The sequence below is a fragment of the Hirundo rustica genome, chromosome 9, assembly GCF_015227805.2.
Source record: "Hirundo rustica isolate bHirRus1 chromosome 9, bHirRus1.pri.v3, whole genome shotgun sequence".
NCBI classification, from domain to species: domain Eukaryota; kingdom Metazoa; phylum Chordata; class Aves; order Passeriformes; family Hirundinidae; genus Hirundo; species Hirundo rustica.
Window position 1 is genome coordinate 29,442,772 of NC_053458.1, and position 18,625 is coordinate 29,461,396.

Here is an 18,625-nt window from a genome sequence, read left to right on the forward strand (position 1 = left end):
GAGCAACCTGGGACAGTGTGAAGTATCCCTGCTCAGGGCAGGGGGTTGGCACCCCGTGATCTTTAAGGACCCTTCCAAGCCAAACCACTCCATGATTCTACAAATGCCGTGATAAGCTGGACTGAAGTGGGAGCTGCTTTGCTGGTGCACTTATCAAACAAAGCACATCTGCTTCTGGCAGAGTGAAAACACAGCAGAAAGCAGTTGCATGTCAAAACAACGCCGCGCTCGGGGCGAATATTCCGCCGCAGGCTTGGGCTTAATCATCTGCTTCCCCAGCAGCACGTAGGGTCCCCTAGGGATTAAATAAGGCAACGTAATACTCTGTTGGCTGGCTCTGGGGAAAGCTACTCAGCACTGGCAGGGAACTTAATGCCAGCACTGAGCTCCTCAGTGCAAAGCGAGGGTGGGAAAGACGGGGACAAAGCGGGCAGGCACCGGTGGCACCGCGGTTTGCCAGGTAGCTTCGAGTTACAGCCATGCCTCATTTGCCTGAGCAAACACACCCCGCAGTACTTTATTTACAGAACACGGCCTTTGCTTCCCATTCCTTTGGGAGAGATAAAAATACTGAGAATTCCTCCTCTGGGAACTCGGCAACAGTTGTCCTCGTGTTGTTGCTGTTGTCCCTGAAATGCGGCCGCGCTTGTGAGTCGTGCTGGAGTCTGCACTCGTCAGTGCCACCACGGCTTGCTCCACTATTATGTTCTGGGGCAGCTCCTCTCCCTTTTGCTTCACTAATCCAAATGAAACCTGAATATCAAGATGACGGCTTGGAGTTACCCCTATAAAGCTGGTCTGGTCCCAGACCAACAGCACTGCAAGTTTTGGAGCAAAAAACCTAACAGAATTCACTTTGCTATCTCAGCGGTCTGACATCCAAACTGCAATTAGCAAAGAAAATTGCACCCTGCACCTAAATCCAAGGAAAGCAAAGAACTGGCTTCTCTGAGCGAAGAATCAGAATTATGCACTGCCTGAGCAATATGATAGGGGATATTTTGGGGAAACAGATACTTGTCAAGAGCCCACAGTACATGGTGCTACTGGGGGAAATCCTTCACTAGAGGAGGCTTGGAGAAGGGAACACCACATAAGACTAGAACAGAAACATCACTTAAACATAATAAGGTGGCATTTGTACATTTGTTTAGTTTGAGTTGTTTTCCAGCAGCAAGCATGGGAAAACACAGAGTGCTGTCAGTGCAGTGTGTATGAATTAGCTGCCTTCCACACCAGCAAACCCTCCCAACCACACAGTCCACACAGCTGGCAGGCAGGAGCTAAAACCAACAGAGCAGCTACAAATTATCCAGTGTTCAAGCGAAGGGAGGAAGATGAGACTTCTCAGAGGGCTGTGATGTCCCCAGGCCTCCCAAGTGGAGAACAGGCACTGGTGTCCATTACCTGACCTCCCGAGGAAAGGCCAGGGACTACCCTCTTTTCCCAGCAGCCAAAAGCCGTCATTCCAGAGGTGTAAGTCACAGGCTTGCAAAGCACAGGCATGGAAGACTGTTTAAATAAAACTCCTGATACCAAAGCAATTAATAGGTTTGTTACTGGAATTTAGAGCAGGCTCTGAGGAGCAAGGATCTTCAGACCAATCTGACACCTGTTTTGGGCAGCACTTTCCTCAGAACACACAGCTCCCCCCAGCAGATGTTTAGGAGGTAAGAGAGGGCTGTTTGCTGTCCTTGGGCAGACACGGAGAAGGTGTGGGCGAGCAGCACATCTATTTTCAACAGCAGCATCATAACAACTTGATGACAGACCATCTGATTCCAAGTTACAAACAAACTGGCAATCTCTCTAAAGCACTTTGATAAAATTGGCTTCTTCACAGGTACAGCAGACTAGAAAGTGTGTTTATGGCAGGATGGCAGCAGGCCTCCAGGCCTGAGGGGACATGTCCAGGGCTTCAGGCAGCCTTCTGAAAAGCCCAGCACAGCGACATTTACAAATCTGTGCTAACAGGTAACTTCCAAAGGCCACAAGCCTTCCAAATTAATTTTTTTTTGTACGGCACCAACAACTATGTGCCATTGACAAAACTGGGCAGACAAAAGCTGGGAGTCAGGAAGGCCTCACAGCAGCTGGAACAAGGCTCATAAACACCTCATTACAGCCCACTCCCTGCCAGACTGGGAAAGGGGACACCAGTTATGTGTGGCAGCCACCAGAACCGGGGCAGCAACACTGGCACAGGTGAAAAACTTCAAGGGCGGCAGAAAGAGGTCAAACTCTTCAACGGGACATTTTGACAGAGGCTGCTTTTCCTCTTGGAAACCTACCCCCAACTGAAGGCTCTGGCAATGTGTGGCCCTGAGGGAGGCAGAAGCATTAGTCAGCCTCCCCAGAGCAGCGAATCCGGAGCCAGGCAATCTGTCCGTGCCTCGTCCCAGGCCCCGGCAGTGGTGACTAACTGGACCGCAGGGCTGCAGAATGTCACTGAGCAAACAAGCTCCAACGGGAACGAGCTCCAGGGACATGGCAGCGGGGAGGAGATGCCCAGGGGATGCTCCCACACCAGCTCTCCGTGTGGCCCTGGATACAGAGCCCAACTCCCAGCCTTCGGCCAGCTTGGGCCGCTGCCCCTCCCTGCCATTGAAATGCGAGGCCTGACAAACATCATCAGCCCAACTACGTCAGGACAGACATTGCTTGGCCACGGGAAGGTCTCTAACAGCCCTGCCACCCCTCGAAAAAACCCAGCATGTTAACTAGAATCATGCCTTCAACACTTCCCCCTGCCTCACCACAGGAATATTCCAGGCTAAGTAATTGCTCACGACTGTGTGTGGTTGCTAATCTCTGGATATACAGGAGGGAGATATTCTCAAATGAAAGAATACGGCTTTTAGGGCTTCAGAACAATGAAAGGCAGGGCGACTGCCTGAAGTGCAGAAACTAAAAGCTTTTTCCTTCAGAACATGAGTAGAATCGAGTAATTGTCGTTTCCAGGGAGATGAGGAACTTCAGGGATCAGAGCTCAATCTGCAGTTAAATGGATTGGAAACAACTCCTTACCAGCTGCAGAAAAAACATGGATAGAATCACACAGGAAAATCAGAGAGAGCATTTTTTCCTGGCACTGTGCACATGCCTTCACATTTAGGAATGATGGACCGCTTATTGAGATGATCCAGGTTAAATATTCATGAATGTTAAGGGAGAAGTATTTGCTGTGCTATTCCTCTCCTCATATATCTCCCTCCCATTCACCTCCCTTCACAGCAAAACCTGACAGGTATTTCAAGCTTTCAAAAGAGAAACCTAAAAATTCCCTCCCCTGCTCCCTGAGTGCAATTCTAAGCAGACCAGGGATGTGAAAAACACCTAAAATAAGATATTAAAACACTCTTTACAAGCTGGGCAGGCACCTGCCTTTCCCCAGAGATGTTTCACAGGTGCCAAAACACAAGAAGCTCACGCTTCAGCGGGATGCCAGATTCTGAGCTTCTCTCATGTAAAAAAGGAGCTGCAAAGGATTCCCCAAAATCACCAGTACCTTTGTGAGTGTTGTAGAGGGCTGCAAATGTCACCACGAAGAAGGTGGTGGAATATTTTCCAGCGTTAACCAGATGAAAGGCCCGTTTGTTATCGCGGTAACGGCGCAGGCACTGGATGAATCGCAACCAAGCAGGGATGCACTGGACAACTGCTCTCACTCCGTAGGAGTAGCTGTTACAAATCTGATTATCTGCAAGAAAAACAGGAGTTGAAGCTGTTAAGGCAAAGAGTTAGTAAGTTTAAGAACTGCTCTTGTCTTCCTGTCTGCAATATCCCTTTATGGTACTGAGGCACACCAACAGCAAGAAGCCCAAAGCATCCTGAAGCTCCATATTCCATCTTGGAGGTGCTCAGGTGACATGACACCAATAACACATCCAGACAGATCCCCACCGAACTGCCTCAGTCCTGCCAGCGTAACTAACGATGCAAGATTAGAAATAATCTATTTTTAAATGTGCCCAGCACTGTTGGCAGTACTGTGAATAATCAAATTAAGGATGGAATTACCAAAGGCCTTCGACACCGGATTTTTGTGCATAAATGGGAGAGCACTTAGAAACTCTGCAGGACAGCTCTAAAAGGCTACTTTGCCCAAGATGTCCTTGACCCGTTTTCCTTGCACATTATAATGGGAAAAAACATATTTCAGTATGGGACTGGGTTTGGCGTTTTTCACTTTGATTTTTAAAAAGCAAAGCCAAGGCATGGTCTGGCTTCAAAACCTGGGATGAGAAGCAAGCACACCACAATGCCATTGTGTCCCCTCCTCCATGTTTGAAAGCCTTCTTTTTATTAAGGCAATGAGCAGGAAACCCTCAGCTTCTCCTGGAACTCCCCAAGAACTCCATATTCTTCTGCTGTCTCACGCAGCACAACTAAACCAAACACCCTGCTGCTAACATTCATTTGTTTCTTCTTCACACTAAGGGAGACACATTATTAGCTGATATTTATCCCAAAACACCGTGCTGTCATTCCACCGCTCGGAGTGGAAGAGGAAATTGTTATGCACACAGCTGCTTTATGTATTTTAATTTTTTAATAAGTAAATATTTAGCTGCTCGCAACGCCGTCTTTTAAAATGAAGGGAAAGATCAGACAGATTGGGAGAACAAAGTGAACACTGATGCTTATTGAAGCATACAGCAAATTCTCTCAGCAAGTGTCAAAACCATCAGACAATACGATTTGCCAGCAGTCACTGCTTCAAATGGAAAGTCAACAGCCCCATCCGTGAGGAGACAGGTACTGTTTTGCCACTGGGAAGGCCAGAGTCAAAATTCACTTTTCAGCTCTGTGCTCCTTCCAGCTGCAAAAGAAGACAGAGCATGGAGAACCCTGGCAGAGCAGCATCAACTCAAAAGGAGTAAGAGGTGGCACTAAGGAGCCTCTCCATCCTCTGTTGCTTCTGGGTACTGTGACAGAGCCCGTAGGAACCAGGCTATGGCACAGACAGCTGTGCTCAAGCTCAGGATTCTCATGGTGAGCAACAGGAAGAGGCTAAAGGCAAATACTTGGTTAAACTACTATGAAATAAATTTCATTTTTATTAAATAAAACAACAATGCCAGGAAAATTGATTTCTCTTTCCAATCAGGAGCGCCGTGTCTAAATTCTTTGATGGATATACACATCAGGCCAAATGACTGGATTAGGAAATGAACGCTGATGTGAAATTCCATTTCTCTGGATGGAAGTAAGAAAGGGCAGAATCTCTCCGATGCCATGTTTACAAGAAATGCCAATTTTTTCAGTTTCCTGTACTATTACCAACCCTCTTTAAAACAGACAATTAGGAAGCTGCCTGGCTCAGTGCTTCTCAGGTCATTTTGACCCCGTTCCCAGGGCTCATCAGCATTACTCTACCTGTATCTGCCAGAAGTCCAGCATTGTCCTCCCACTGAACCTCAAAGCTGTAGAAGCAGATCATGTATTCCAAATCCATAAGTATCACGACCAGGCTGTTGAGCTGATCAGCCAGCCAGAAATCTGCGAAGCCTACCTTGTGGAAGGGAGCGGTGAATACTCGAAACTGTCAGGAAAAACAAAGCAGGAATAATTCATGGCTGTGTCAAAGGCATCCAAATGCAGTGGCAGGGCATCACAGAACTGAACAAATATGGAAATAACAGAAACCCTTGAAGATTTATTGCTGACCTTTTGCTCCTGCTGACAAAAAAGGATAACTGTCTCCTCACTTTCAGTACAAAGAACATCCCTGCTTTCCTTCTCCTGTATGCATCTATTCCTGTGCTCCCCCAGCCTTTTGTTTTTCACTGGCAGGACAGCCAAGCCTCCTCCAAAGAAGCTCTTTCCCAGAAACTCTCAGTCTCCATTTAAGAGCTCCATTTCTCTCGTTGCCCCTCACTTTGATCAGTACTTTCTTTCAGGCACTTACATCGTGTCTATCGACATCTTCCACGCTCACCTCCCCCCTCACACTTAATGTCAGTTGGATTTAGACCCTCAGCACAGCCATTAGTCCGGTCATGCCTTGGTTTACTTTGTTCTTTGGTGTTCCAAGCGGTGACAGCGAGGATTGTTACTGGGTCTGCCAATGCCTCCAGCAGGGAAAGGGTTAAAGAAAGGGCAGAGGAAATCCTATTGACTGTCAGCTGGACTCCCCCGCAATCCCAGTCCACTCTCTCTCTAAGCCTGAACAGCAGTTTTGCTCCTTCCAAAGCAGACAGTTTTCTGCTCCATTACCTTTGATTATCCCTCTCCCAACCCGGTTAGTTATAGTTACTAATGGCCAATTTCTCACAGAGACGGCACCAGCGCCATCCGGTCATTCCGGGATTTATGAACCTTTAAATTAATGAAAGCACAGCCTAACACTGATCTTTTATACTGCTCTCCTTATTAACCTGAAGGGTGCACAGCTCCAGAAACCCAGGAAAGGACTGACACATCCCCGTCAGCCTGGAATGCAGATTTAAGGCTCTGCTCCTAAAATTTCAAAGCCAAATAGGGGATTAAGAGTTAGTGGCATAAAGCAGATATGGACCTTGACCCAGAAAGCTCTGTGCTCATAGGATGGCACCTATTCCCAAGGGTCAGACAAGTCCAGCCTTTAGGGGGAGGACTGTGTTCAAAGGTGCCCAGCTGCAGAACATCTTCTGCAAATGTCAAAGACCACACCAGCCCTCCCTTGCAAAAGCTCTTTCCTCCCTTTTCCCAACACTCCCTGATACTATCTTTATCTGTTTCATCACAGACCATTGTTTTGTCCATGAACAAAGACTAGCTATGCAAATGAAATGTGAAAATAGCTTTACAGACTGACCTCCCTGGGGGTGGAAGAAAAAACAAAAAAAAACAAGAAATAATAATATTCTTGTTATTTCATTTAGGGAGAGGCACTGCCAGGTGACAGCATAAAACTTTTAAGAGAGTAGAAGTTTTCCACCTACAGGTTAGAGCTGAGGAGGAGTCAACAGATAGATCCACGACATATCTGGCACTGGCATCTGAGTCAAGCCTCCTCCAGAACCCCAGCTGCCATCTGAACTCTGCCAATGCCACGTGCCAGGCACCATGGCTTCTGGAGCTGCAGCCCCGATTCCAGGGGGTGCTGGCAGTGGGGGTGCCACAGTACCCCGATTCCCAGCTGAGAAGTGTCTGCAACATCCTCCAGATAAGGATAAAGCCACAAAACGCCAGAAGCTGGAGCTGCACCTCAGTGTCAATAACCGGTAGCAATTCTCTATCAGCAATTGCACAGCCTGAGCTCAGACTTCCTGATGCTGATCCCTGCACTTTTAATTCATGCTGAGATGCCAGATATCCGAGCTGAGCTGAACACTTCCTAGCTTTTCACCTCGCACAGACAGGCCCCCTGCACTCGTGTGGCCATCGAGCTCCCGCAGAGAGTGTGGGCACGGCGCCATTCCCTGCGCTCGGATCCGATTCCTCCCGCCAAGCTCTGCTCTGCCCAGCCCTCACAAGGACACTCAGGGGCTTCTCATCTGCCAGCAAAGGCACAGAGAACGCTCACCTAAGCACACAGGCAAGAAAGAAGAGTCTGGCAAGGGAATTAGACTTTACTACAGGCTAAATAGCTTTTTTCACTTGGAGGAAGATCAATTCTGATGTCAGTCGCCATCCCTCAGGGATTAGCACCAAAGATCCCACCCTCAACAAGCGGTTGATGTTGATCACAGGTGGAGGCAGGAAGCCTCCTAGATCCACGAGGAAATGCTACTACGCACTCAAGCGTGTCCCTGATTTGGTTCCAGAAGAATTGAAAGTGCCAGTAATGCTGTTACACCTGATATGTCAGATTTTGTTTTGGCTGGAAAGGAAACATATGAAGCATGTGAAGAAAAATGCTCACCAAACAAAATTTTGTGTGAGTAGCACAGTTCTAAGACTTGCACTATTTAAACCTCCTTTCACCCAGAGAGCTGCTGGCAGCTGCATGGGGAAATAAAATACACCCAGCTGGTCAAGTACACACAATAAAAGCTGCTCTTTATGTGGCCTGGCCTCTTCTTTCCCCTTCTTCCTTCCACATAAGGCACACAAGTACCATGGCATTTCCCACCATTAAGGTGAACTTGCATTTTGGTGAAGTTTTTTGTCCTCTAGGAGACCTTGGGATGAATTGGCCTCTGCACACTCAAGGTACTTGAAGAACCTTGAAGATCCCTTCCAGTTCGAGACATTCCACGGTTCAGGTTTGATGGAGAGAGACTGTTCACAAGGGCGTTTAGTGACAGCACAGGGGGGAACTGCTTAAAACTGATAGAGCTTAGGTTTAGATCAGATATTGGGAAGTTCTTCCCTGTGAGGGTGGGGAGGCCCTGGCAAAGGCTGTCCAAGGCCAGGCTGGATGGGGCTCAGAGCAACCTGGATCATGGAAAATGCCCCTGCCTGTGGCAGAGGGGTTGGAACTCAATGATCTTTAAGGTCCCTTCCAACTCAGGCCATTCCATGATCATACAACTCTATCTCAGACTGCAGCATATTCTGGAGATCACTGGGACAGGGCAGGAACTGCAGAGAGCCTAACAGCTCAGCAGAGACTGAGAATCTCACCCTGGCAAGGCATTAAGGTAAATTAGCACAGATATTGCTCATGTGGTTAAAGCACATCCAGTGCTTCCCCTCGCACCAGGGGACAGCAGGCAGGCTAATGAGGCTTGGGACTCTGTGAGGGATGGCTGAGTGCTGCAAGGCGCAGAGGAAGAAGCTGGGATAGCAGCAAGCCAGCAAATCAAATAACAGAGGTGAGCACACAGAGGTTAATTCACTGTGTGTACACCTGCACGCACGTCCTCAAAGCAGGATGCTGTGTCTCATCTTTGCCGTGTTCCAGATGAAGTTAATTGTTTTAGTTGGCATTCAAATGATTCCATGGAGAAAAGCAGCCAGCCAAACCCTCTTCTGCCCAAAGCTCTCAGAGCAGTGCCAGCAAGAAGAAGGTATCAGGGGAACCAGCTTGATTAAAGCCAATTTAAAAGGGTGCACAGGGTGGGGAAGAGCATCTGAAACAGCCAGCTGGGAAGAAACTCATGAGTCACCCAGCAAGTCTGAAAACTGTTCTTTCAAAGTTCCCACCTATAACTGGAACACTGAAGCAGCACACGTATTTACATTGAATTCACCAGGAAAATATCTTACAGGAACATAAAGAGCTCGGCCTCAAACAACGAGTTTGTTTAAGAGCACAAACAGAAAAAACCCCACCCATGAACATAATTTTATAGGCAGTAACTTTTCCAAAGGTTCTCTCTCCATCAGTGAACCCTCTCAACGCTGGCACCATCTCAATCTCTTCCAAATCATGAACGCTGAGGAGCATCCATGCAGCCTTTCCTTAGAGCACCGGACCTCTGATCAGTTCTGTTTCACTAGGTTAAGGAATAAACAAGCAAAGACATCCAAGGGTTTCCATACATGTAAGGAGCTGTCTATAGGAAGGTTTACTGGTACAGGAAGCAGAACATGCTTCTGCAAAGCCATCCTCAAAAACTACCTGCAGTCAACACCTGATCAGGCCTGCTCTGTAAATCACAAGTGGTATAAGCATCCCCCAGCATGCCCCTTTCCTGAGGGTTAGACACTTGTATACGCTTCACAGCTACTGCTTAGCCACAGCATTTAAAAAAAAAAAAACAACAACATTTATTTCAACTAGCTTTGATACTTACCAATAGTTTCAGCAGCCAGAAACGGGACTTGTAGTATAAGGTTTTGGTGGGGTTGATGAGAAAAAGCAACATGAAGCCATACAAGATGAGTGGGTTCACCTGCATAGGGATGTAGGTGAATTTACCATATATACATGCCAGCAGGCTCAGGCACCACAAAACGCCCAGGAAACCAGCAATCTGCAGGGAAAAAAAACAAACGCACAAGACACCTAATGAAAACATAGCCCCGAAACCTACAATGTGTTCTCATTAGAAGAAAAGGGAGAGCAGTGCTCAATCCTGTAATCTAATCAGACTTCAGCAACTTCCTCTTCTAATTGAATTAGGAGCCCTTGCCAGGAAACGGCACAGGATTTATCCTGCTGATTCTCAGCATGGCTCAGCCACTCTAAAATCCCTCCTGTTCACCTCAAAGAGATGTTGATGGGACAAGTTGCTGCGGGGATTGAGTTCGAAGATGAGGACGTGGTTGACTCCAGCCTGTCTCCAGCCATACGTGTTGATACCCAGGAGAAAGAGGAATTCTATCAGGAGAAAGCCACCTCGATAGATTCTCACCAGTGGCCACACATTTGGTCCATCTATAAAAGCCACACCTGGTAAAAACAAAAAAAAAAAAAAAAAAACCAAGGAAGAATTTTAGGGATAAAAGAGGTCGTGTCACAAAGCAAGGTTTTATCCTGGTTCTCAGATGTTTCCTGTACCCCGAGAAAACAGGGTACACACAACTGCATGTTCCAGCAAGTGGATGACGTTTTGCCTAGCCTGTCAGAGGATTCAGGAGTATTCTGGGGAAAATTCCCTTTCCAGCTGCTATAATCGAGTCATTAGCAGCGTCCCTGCCTCACACTACAGGCACAAGGGACAGCACCAGCATAAATCTGACCAGAGGCACTTAAATATTCCGGTTTAATAGAGATGAAATCCCAACAGACAGATACACAAACACTTCAGCTCCCCACAAAACCAAGAGGAACCATTTACAGCATTTAAAACAATGCTAAACCCTCCTAATCACCCAACTCGGTACAATGGTAACGCAATACATATTCATGGCCAGCATTACAACACCCAGCCCCACCCAAACAGAAATCCCAGTGCAAGGGAGCAGTGCTGGAAAGCCTGTTGCTTCCTTTGTTCAGTTTTCAGGGGTTTGGAAACAAATGTGCCTCATTTCAAGCAGCAGCTTTCTCCAGCATGAACCTCTTCGCAAAGGACTGTCTTCCCTGGTCACTAGGCACAGGTTTGATGAGAAAAGCCTAAATAAAATATAGTTATTCAGTCCTCAATTTTAGTTTCATTGAGAGTTTCTCACCCACATGCTTTCTAAGAGGGGTAAAAGAAAGAACGTGTACTTTTCAGAATTGAGGCTGAGAATTTATTGCCACAGACCTGCCTAAATTACAGCTCCAAGTTTTTAAAACTTTTTCTCAGGGAAAGCAAACCCATAGGGAATTTCATGTGTTCAGCATCTACACTTTATACTATGCAATTTATGGAGAAAAAGCTGTGCAAGAAACAGTGATTCCAGAACTGCTGCTTTAAATTTAAAACTTAAGACTCTTGGATTCAGGCAAAACAGAGTCGACTTTCGGACAGAAATGACACATCCCTGAAAAAGCTGAAAGAAATGAGTCTTAAATGTGGAACTGCAAAAAAAGATTTTCAGGTTTTTACCTGAAAACCAAGGGAAATTACAAAATGGATAAGGTTGGAAGAAACCACAATGGGTCATCTGGTGCAAACCCCAAACAGAGAAGAGTAGCCCCAAAAATACTGACTAAGAGGCGTAATTATCCCTGGTGACAAGACTAATGCTAGACTAATTCTCAAACAAGAGCAGGACCACAGTAAGGGCTCGAGATTTTGCATGAAACCTTGCAGGTTTCTGGATAATAAAGCGAATGCACACTTCTGTGAAATTCCATCCTCATTTACACACTAGCTTGGCACCTAGGGACGCCCATACAGAACCAGTGATGCCTCAGAATTTGTCTTCTTTAGGCTGACACCCTGCTGGGATCCACTTGTAGCTTTGCAGCCTTTAACAGACCCCAGGTGATGATGAACTCGTGTAAAATGCTGCTGCTGTGGTTTTCAAATCAGGCAGTACAGCACTGGGTCACTGACAGAAGCCGTGTTCTGATGCTGTTTCACAAATGCTCCACGCAGAACACTAAAATCCTATCTTAGCTGATCAAATCACAGATACAATTTGGCAAAAGCAGCTGAGAGGTTAGCAAAATATGAGCCAATTAAAACCACCCACTTTGCACTTGGAATCCAGGTTTTTGCCCAATATCTGCAGAAATGTTCAGCTCTCAGATCACGCCTGCTGATACAACACACCCATTACCCACACTGGGCTAGTAACACCTGCTTTAGAGATTTAATCATTTTTATGAATTCCTTCTCACAACTGCGTCACTTTTTCATTCTTAGCGCTGAGAGGGAAAGCAAACACAACTGGCTTCAATCATATTTGCATCTCACACAGGGATCAAACGTTTAAGTAACAGAAACGATGAATAAAGAACAGTTCCTACACATTAAACAGCCCCTTCATGCAGATGGGTCAACTTCATGCCTCTACCACGGGAAGACCAAAAGGGAAGCACTGCAAACAGCTCCTCAAACAGAGGCATTTTATCCCAAGAGATGGCTGGATCCAATTACAGAAACATCCGATTAAAAGTTCTTTTAAGTCATAAAAAACACAGACATGGGCTTTCCCTAATGCAGGAGCTCGTAAGTTGATTTGTTAAGCCTTTTCCTTTGTACTGCTTAAGCAAGTTACAACACTCCAGAAATCACACACACAATTAGTAAAGCTGCTTGTGATTAAGCTCTGTGTCTGGATCTGCAGCACTATCGTGGCTCTTACTCTAATCAGGGGCCAAAGTCAGGAGGCACAAAGCAGAATAAAGCCAGAGAGATGCACCCGTTAATTGTAGCTTTTAAACAATCTTGCCAACGTCTGCCAATAAGAAAAAGTCAATTAATTCTATAAGCAGACTCCAGGCGTTGAAACCCTAGGAATTTCCACACGAATTCCCGATTTCCATCTCAAGTGGCATCTGGTCACAAGGCTCTGTGCCTGGTGGTCTTTTCTTTAGGGAGTCAATACCATGCAAAGCTCAAGTTCTTCAAGCACCTCTCTCAAGGTGGGCATGGGCTGTGTGTTCCCAGAATGGTAACAAAACCCCATTTTTACACATAGATGTTGTACCCTCAGATTATCCCTCCAACAAGAAGGAGGAAACCAGAAGAAAAGGATTTTTTGTGTTCAAAATTCACATATACAACATGAGGAAAACCACTGCTGAGCAGAACTAGCAGCTCACAGCAATGGGATATGGCTCTGATTTAACCCAGAACATCCAGGTCCAGGCCTTCCCTAAGAGAGGAGAGTACACCCAAACCGAGGCACGGCAGGACACCTACCTGAAAGTATGACAGTGACGTTCAGTGCAATGAACAACCCGCAGAACAATCCAACCCTGAACGTAGTCCAGGCTGGTACAGGCTGTGAACAAAGCCACGGCAGAATTAAGGGGAGGTAAACAGGTTTTCAGCACGGTCAGATTTGCAGAGTAAACTTAAAATCAGAAACATAAGCTCCCTGAATGCACTCTTGCTCTTGATGTGAGGTTTTTTTTTTTAAATGCTGTGTGATATTCTCACCATGTTGAAACAGAGCTTGGGCATTTCAGTGCCCTCTGAAAAAGTATTCCAGACCACACAAGCACTAAGCATATGCTTTTTATTGGCACAGATTTCCTTTTACCATTTATCTCTTCCCTTCATTACCTTGTCTGCATGCATTAGGAGTAGTAACCTATTTCCAAACCTTCCGGAACTAAAGCAGATTATCTGGCCCTGCCCCACGCACGCTCACATCAATTATTTCCACTGTTTCGTTCAGATGTCGAATCTGATTTGGCACCTCGACAAGTTGGAGGAGCGGCAGCTTCTCTGCACAACCCTCATGTCTCACCTGAGCTGCTCCTAAGGGTGGAACACGCAAACGTTTCATTGCCTTCTGTCTGTCTCCATCTTCCAACTCGTTGGTCACCACTTCCTGAGGAGACAAAGACACACACCACTGAAGGTCATCTGGGTGATGGGCACGTGGTAAAACCAAAACCAAAGGTCGGTTTCCATGTTACAGGCGAGCTCTGGCCCAGAATTCTTTTAATACAAAGACATGAAAAGCTCACCATGCTGCACCAAGTTCCTTCACAGCAGAAGTTAAGGCTGCCCTAGGTTTTCCAAATCAATTATTAGCCATCTTGGTGATAATACAAGCTACAGAGAGGGAGAAACACTGTGGAAATTACAGTGTCATAGGATAGTTTGGGTTGGAAGGGACGTAATGATCTTGTTCCAACCCCCTGCCATGGGCAGGGGCACTTTCCACTAGAACAGGTTTCTCGGAGTTCCATCCAACCTGTGCATGAACACTTCCAGAAACCAGCAGCGACCCAAATCCCATTTTTTTTTTTACTAGCTAGAAGAGGAGCAGTGCCCAGGCCAGCCTCCTCACCTCTGTTTCAGAGATAAGCTGGTTGATCTTCTTGCAGGTGTAGAAGGGAGCCACCTCCACCTCGGCCACCCTCCACTCTGCCCCCCGCGTTGTCTCCAGGTTCTTGTCATGCTTCTTCAGGATCTTGCGGAAGCCGGTGAAGTTCAGGTTCTGCAGACAAGGGAAAAATCATGCTGGCTTTTAAACCCCGGCCATCTCCCAAGAGAGAGAAATGGCTCTCTCTCCAGTGCTAGCGAGAAAGGAATCAGTAAAAATAATCAAAATTATTGCATTTACTGTCAGGAAGTTCCTGAGCTCTTACTTTATTATAAGGAATATATAATCCGAGCAAGTAGAATAAAAAATGTGGGACTCAAGGGCATAAAAAGGGAGTTGCCTAAACCTTTTTATCTGCTGAAAAGCCAGATCACTTCCAACTTCCTCTTTTATGCAAGAAGTGACCCGATGCTACCTTGAAGACAAATAACTGTTAAGGGGTTTTCCATCCTGAAAAATCTGAGCTACTGACTTCTTTAAACTTTACACCGGTTTCAAATCAAGTTCTCCAGTTAAGTTCATTACAGAAGGGAAATCTTTGTATGAAAGTTGTCAGTGCTGCAGATTAAATCCAGACAAGTGCATCCCCACAAGTGCAGCATGTTATTTCTCAGAGTATGTTGCACAATGACTGCAAAACCAGCTTAGGCTTTACTGCAGAGATGCAACTCTCCAGTCTGTGGAGACAAGCACACGATGCTTAAAACAAGAATCAACTGTTGATTTTCTAGCTATAGCCGACCTCTGACTCAACACCCCCTGCACTGTACCCAAGACAGCAAAGCTCCTCACACAGCAGCAGCTGCAGTGGGACGATGCATTTGCAATATCTGCAATCCTGCATTGCACTGTGCAGCAAGTGCCGCTCGAAAAACTCAGTGTTTCATTCAAGCAGCAGCAGAAACACAGAGAGACCGTGGCACGACTCCTGAAAAAAGCTCAGAGAGCAGCTTGGAAAGAAAACCAGAGAAAACAGCAAAATCCAGTGCCCTGGGGAGAGGCACCAACTACTCATTGAAACTATTTCCAATGTAATTATGCTTAGAGTGATTTAATGCCAGACCCTCCCATCTAGGTGGGAAATGAGGCTGAGGAGACAGGAGCAGGAAGCCAAAGAATTAATGACCTGCCTTATTGCAGACAAGAGACTTTAATTACTTTCTATTGGAAAAGCCAGCTTTCCACTCCAAAGAGAGCAGAAATTTCACATGAAAAACTGCAACAAAAAGATGATTTTGGTCAGGGATCTTTCTGTGGCCTCAAATAACATCCCTTCATCTGCCATGGGTACAACTCCAGCCTAAATCTGGGGTGCCGTGGCTGGTTGGGATATATTTATACCAGACACCCTAAAACCTCTCCAATGGCATTTCATCCTCTGGCTGCAAAAATTCTGCAACCTCAAAGTGCATGATAAAAGCACTGCTGGTCACAGTGATGCTTCTGACAAGGAACACACAGTGATGGGACTGTGGAACAGAACAAACATCACTCATGCAGTCTGATATTTTGCTATCCTTGCTGCTTTTATTTGGCAAGTGGCCTTCTCCAAGCCTGACCCCCATTTCCTGCTGTGCTTTGTGAACAAACAAACAAACACCACAAAAAGCACCCACTAAAAAAACCCAAAACAAACAAAAAAAACCCTCCAAAAATAACAAGCAGTGCAACTTAGGCAACAATATAATTCTACATCAAGTAGAATCACACAGTGGACTCGAAAATCTTTGCTCATATATATTAGGAAATACACCAGCAAGTTAATTTAGTAGAACTGGTTCAGCCTCTATTATTCGCCCAATAAATGCACTGTATTATACACAGAATAAGTAACTAAATGTCATATGCTTGATTTTCAGCATTTCAAATAAATAGATTTTTTAAATGTATGTACACACTCTAGAATAATACATTGCTGGTAATTTTGGTATATATATTTTTTTTATATATATATATATATTTTCAGCATTTCAAATAAATAGATTTTTTAAATGTATGTACACACTCTAGAATAATACATTGTTGGTAATTTTATCAGAAGTTTAATCACTGATAAGTTAAACATGTAAGAGCTGCCCTGGAGACTGCTTATAGTTTCATTTGACATTTGGTTTGAGTACCTCAGGAATGAATGCATTTGTTCAGTCCTAAGAGACTGAGGAATTTGCTTCAGGTGGATTTTCCTTCCTCAGTAGCCCAACTCAAGGCATCAGCATTTCATCAAAGCCAGTTTGATATTTATAATGCTGCTGTTGATTTCATTTTATCTCCTACATGAAGGGCTCAGGTACATCATCCTCCCATCAGGTTATTGTCTTTTCTTCTCTCCAAAACTGCAAGAGCTTGAATATTCCTCATTGTTATATTCTGAGCTCAAGAGTGATTAACAACAGTAGTACTCTGGGATTTAGTTTTACGCCTGTTTTCGTGTTTGCATTCCTTGACCTCAGCTTCAGTATCAATCTGAAGGAATTTTTCTCATCCTCTCCCTGGAGTTATGTTGTAGAAAGCAGCTCTGCTGCCTCTGCAAAGTGTGAAAGCTATCAAAACCAGAAGGGAATTAGATCAATATTTAGTAGACTTACAGTGGGTCTGGACTCATGGGAGCAAAAAGCAAAAATATTGGTGTGCAACCTGCATTTCTTCACCGAGGAAAAGATTTCCCAAAGGACTGACCCACGCCAGCCCCTATTTAAATACTTCATCAAGCCCCAGAATCGATTTTTTGTAATTAAAAGTATAGGTGTCTTCTGTTAAAACAGAAAATAAATGTAAGTGAAGAAATCACAGCAGGTGATGCTGCTTCACTCCATTCCTAAAAACAGACAGATACTCCACCTTTCCCGGGAATTAGGGACTATCATTAATAGTTAAAGAGATTTGTTCAGAAACTCAGACTTTCCAGACATACGCTCAAAGATAACATCACTGTAGGAGAGGTAGAAATACACAGAACTTTGGGAGAATAAGTTCTGTCCGTACAGAAGAGTGGCATTCAATTTATTCTGACTGCGAAATTTGTTTAGTAAAATTCTGCGGTAAAGATCTGCCAAAGATCTAAGTACAGATACAGTCAATTTAAGCTTCAAAAATCTTATTTAACAAGCTAAAACCTCTCGAAGTAAAACACTTATAAACATTTCAGAGCATTTAACTCCAGGAGAGGTAGCCCAGCCAAAAAATATATTAACAGTTTCAGATTTTTATTTCAAGATTTTTGGAACAAGATCAACGTCTGCAATATTTACCAGGCCAAAACTCCAAGTACAACTAAAGATTCATTTGTTTTCATACCTCGAGGCCAATGAGCCTGTATCCTGCAGAAATCAAAATATGTATATTTTTTAAATTGATGTTTTAGCAAGAAATTCTGATACAGCAAGGTCACAGCCACTACCATGGTAACGCCAAGAGGAAACAGTACATTGGGATTTCAAGTTCCAGGACAAATATCAGATAAAAGAGCTCCTTCCCCAACCTGCCCGGCACAGAACAACACTCTGCAGAAGGAAGAGGTCCTGCCTGGACAAAGGTGACAAAGGTGCTGGGGTCAGCCAGACCAGAAAAAGAAAGAAAATTCCTTCTGCAGGTCAGCTTAGCCCTTCCAGCTCAGTTAAAAGCAGCCAGGGGTACACTGCTACCTGCCTCTCCTTTAGAAGTCTTTAGAGGTGCTAAGTGTCTTTTTGATGTGTCTCTTCCTCACACCTCAATCACGAACGTGCTCCTTTAAACGCGCTGCTTTATGCACTCTCAGAAAAGAATCGTTTTGGCCAGATAACAATCCCTTCAAGCGAAAAGGAAGAAATGTATGGAAACCGGCAAGAGGCAACTCAAGGAGGCGCAAAGCACGGAGCGGCTGCGGGTACCTGATAGTTCTGCAGCAAGATGAGGCTGAGGTAGAGCTCGCTGAAGGCCAGTTTCAGGTCTCTGATGTTCCTGTGCTGGACGCGCTCCTCGTGGGACAGGTGGAAGACGGGCTTTCGGCGCCGCGGCAGCGTGGAGGCCCCGCTGGCCTCCTTCTGCGCGTCCAAGGTGGATTGCAGCTCGGTGCGGAGCGTGGTGAAGCGGCGCTGCGCCTCCGCCAGCTTCTCTGTGGGCAGCGAGAGGGAGAAGTCACCTGGGAGGGTCACGGGAGCCCGGCCAGCCCTCAGAGCAGCGCGGCGGCTCCTCGGGTAGCGCGCGTCGGGGCGAAACGCGCCGCGCGGCCTGCCCCTGTGGCGCGTTAAACACAACAGCTCTGCGTAGCTCTCTTCTCACAGGATGGAATCACGGACTGGTTTGGGTTAAAGACCATCTCCTCTCAACCCAGGGACACCTCCCGCTTGTTCCTTGTCCAGCCTGGCCTTGGACACTTCCAGGGATGGGGCAGTCA

At 45.7% G+C, this 18,625-nt stretch overlaps 1 protein-coding gene across 1 annotated transcript in view; it reads right to left on the reverse strand.

The window, feature by feature from the left end:
• Nucleotides 1–18,625, reverse strand: part of XPR1 (xenotropic and polytropic retrovirus receptor 1) — a 111,727-nt gene that overhangs the window by 18,237 nt on the left and 74,865 nt on the right. Inside the window, exons 4-11 of the mRNA XM_040072316.1 lie at nucleotides 18,120–18,343; nucleotides 14,218–14,367; nucleotides 13,669–13,752; nucleotides 13,116–13,197; nucleotides 10,080–10,267; nucleotides 9,669–9,848; nucleotides 5,380–5,545; nucleotides 3,509–3,700 (exon numbers count right to left, since the gene is read on the reverse strand). Of these exons, the coding sequence (XP_039928250.1) occupies nucleotides 3,509–3,700; nucleotides 5,380–5,545; nucleotides 9,669–9,848; nucleotides 10,080–10,267; nucleotides 13,116–13,197; nucleotides 13,669–13,752; nucleotides 14,218–14,367; nucleotides 18,120–18,343 (1,266 nt within the window). The remainder of the gene's footprint in view (nucleotides 1–3,508; nucleotides 3,701–5,379; nucleotides 5,546–9,668; nucleotides 9,849–10,079; nucleotides 10,268–13,115; nucleotides 13,198–13,668; nucleotides 13,753–14,217; nucleotides 14,368–18,119; nucleotides 18,344–18,625) is intronic.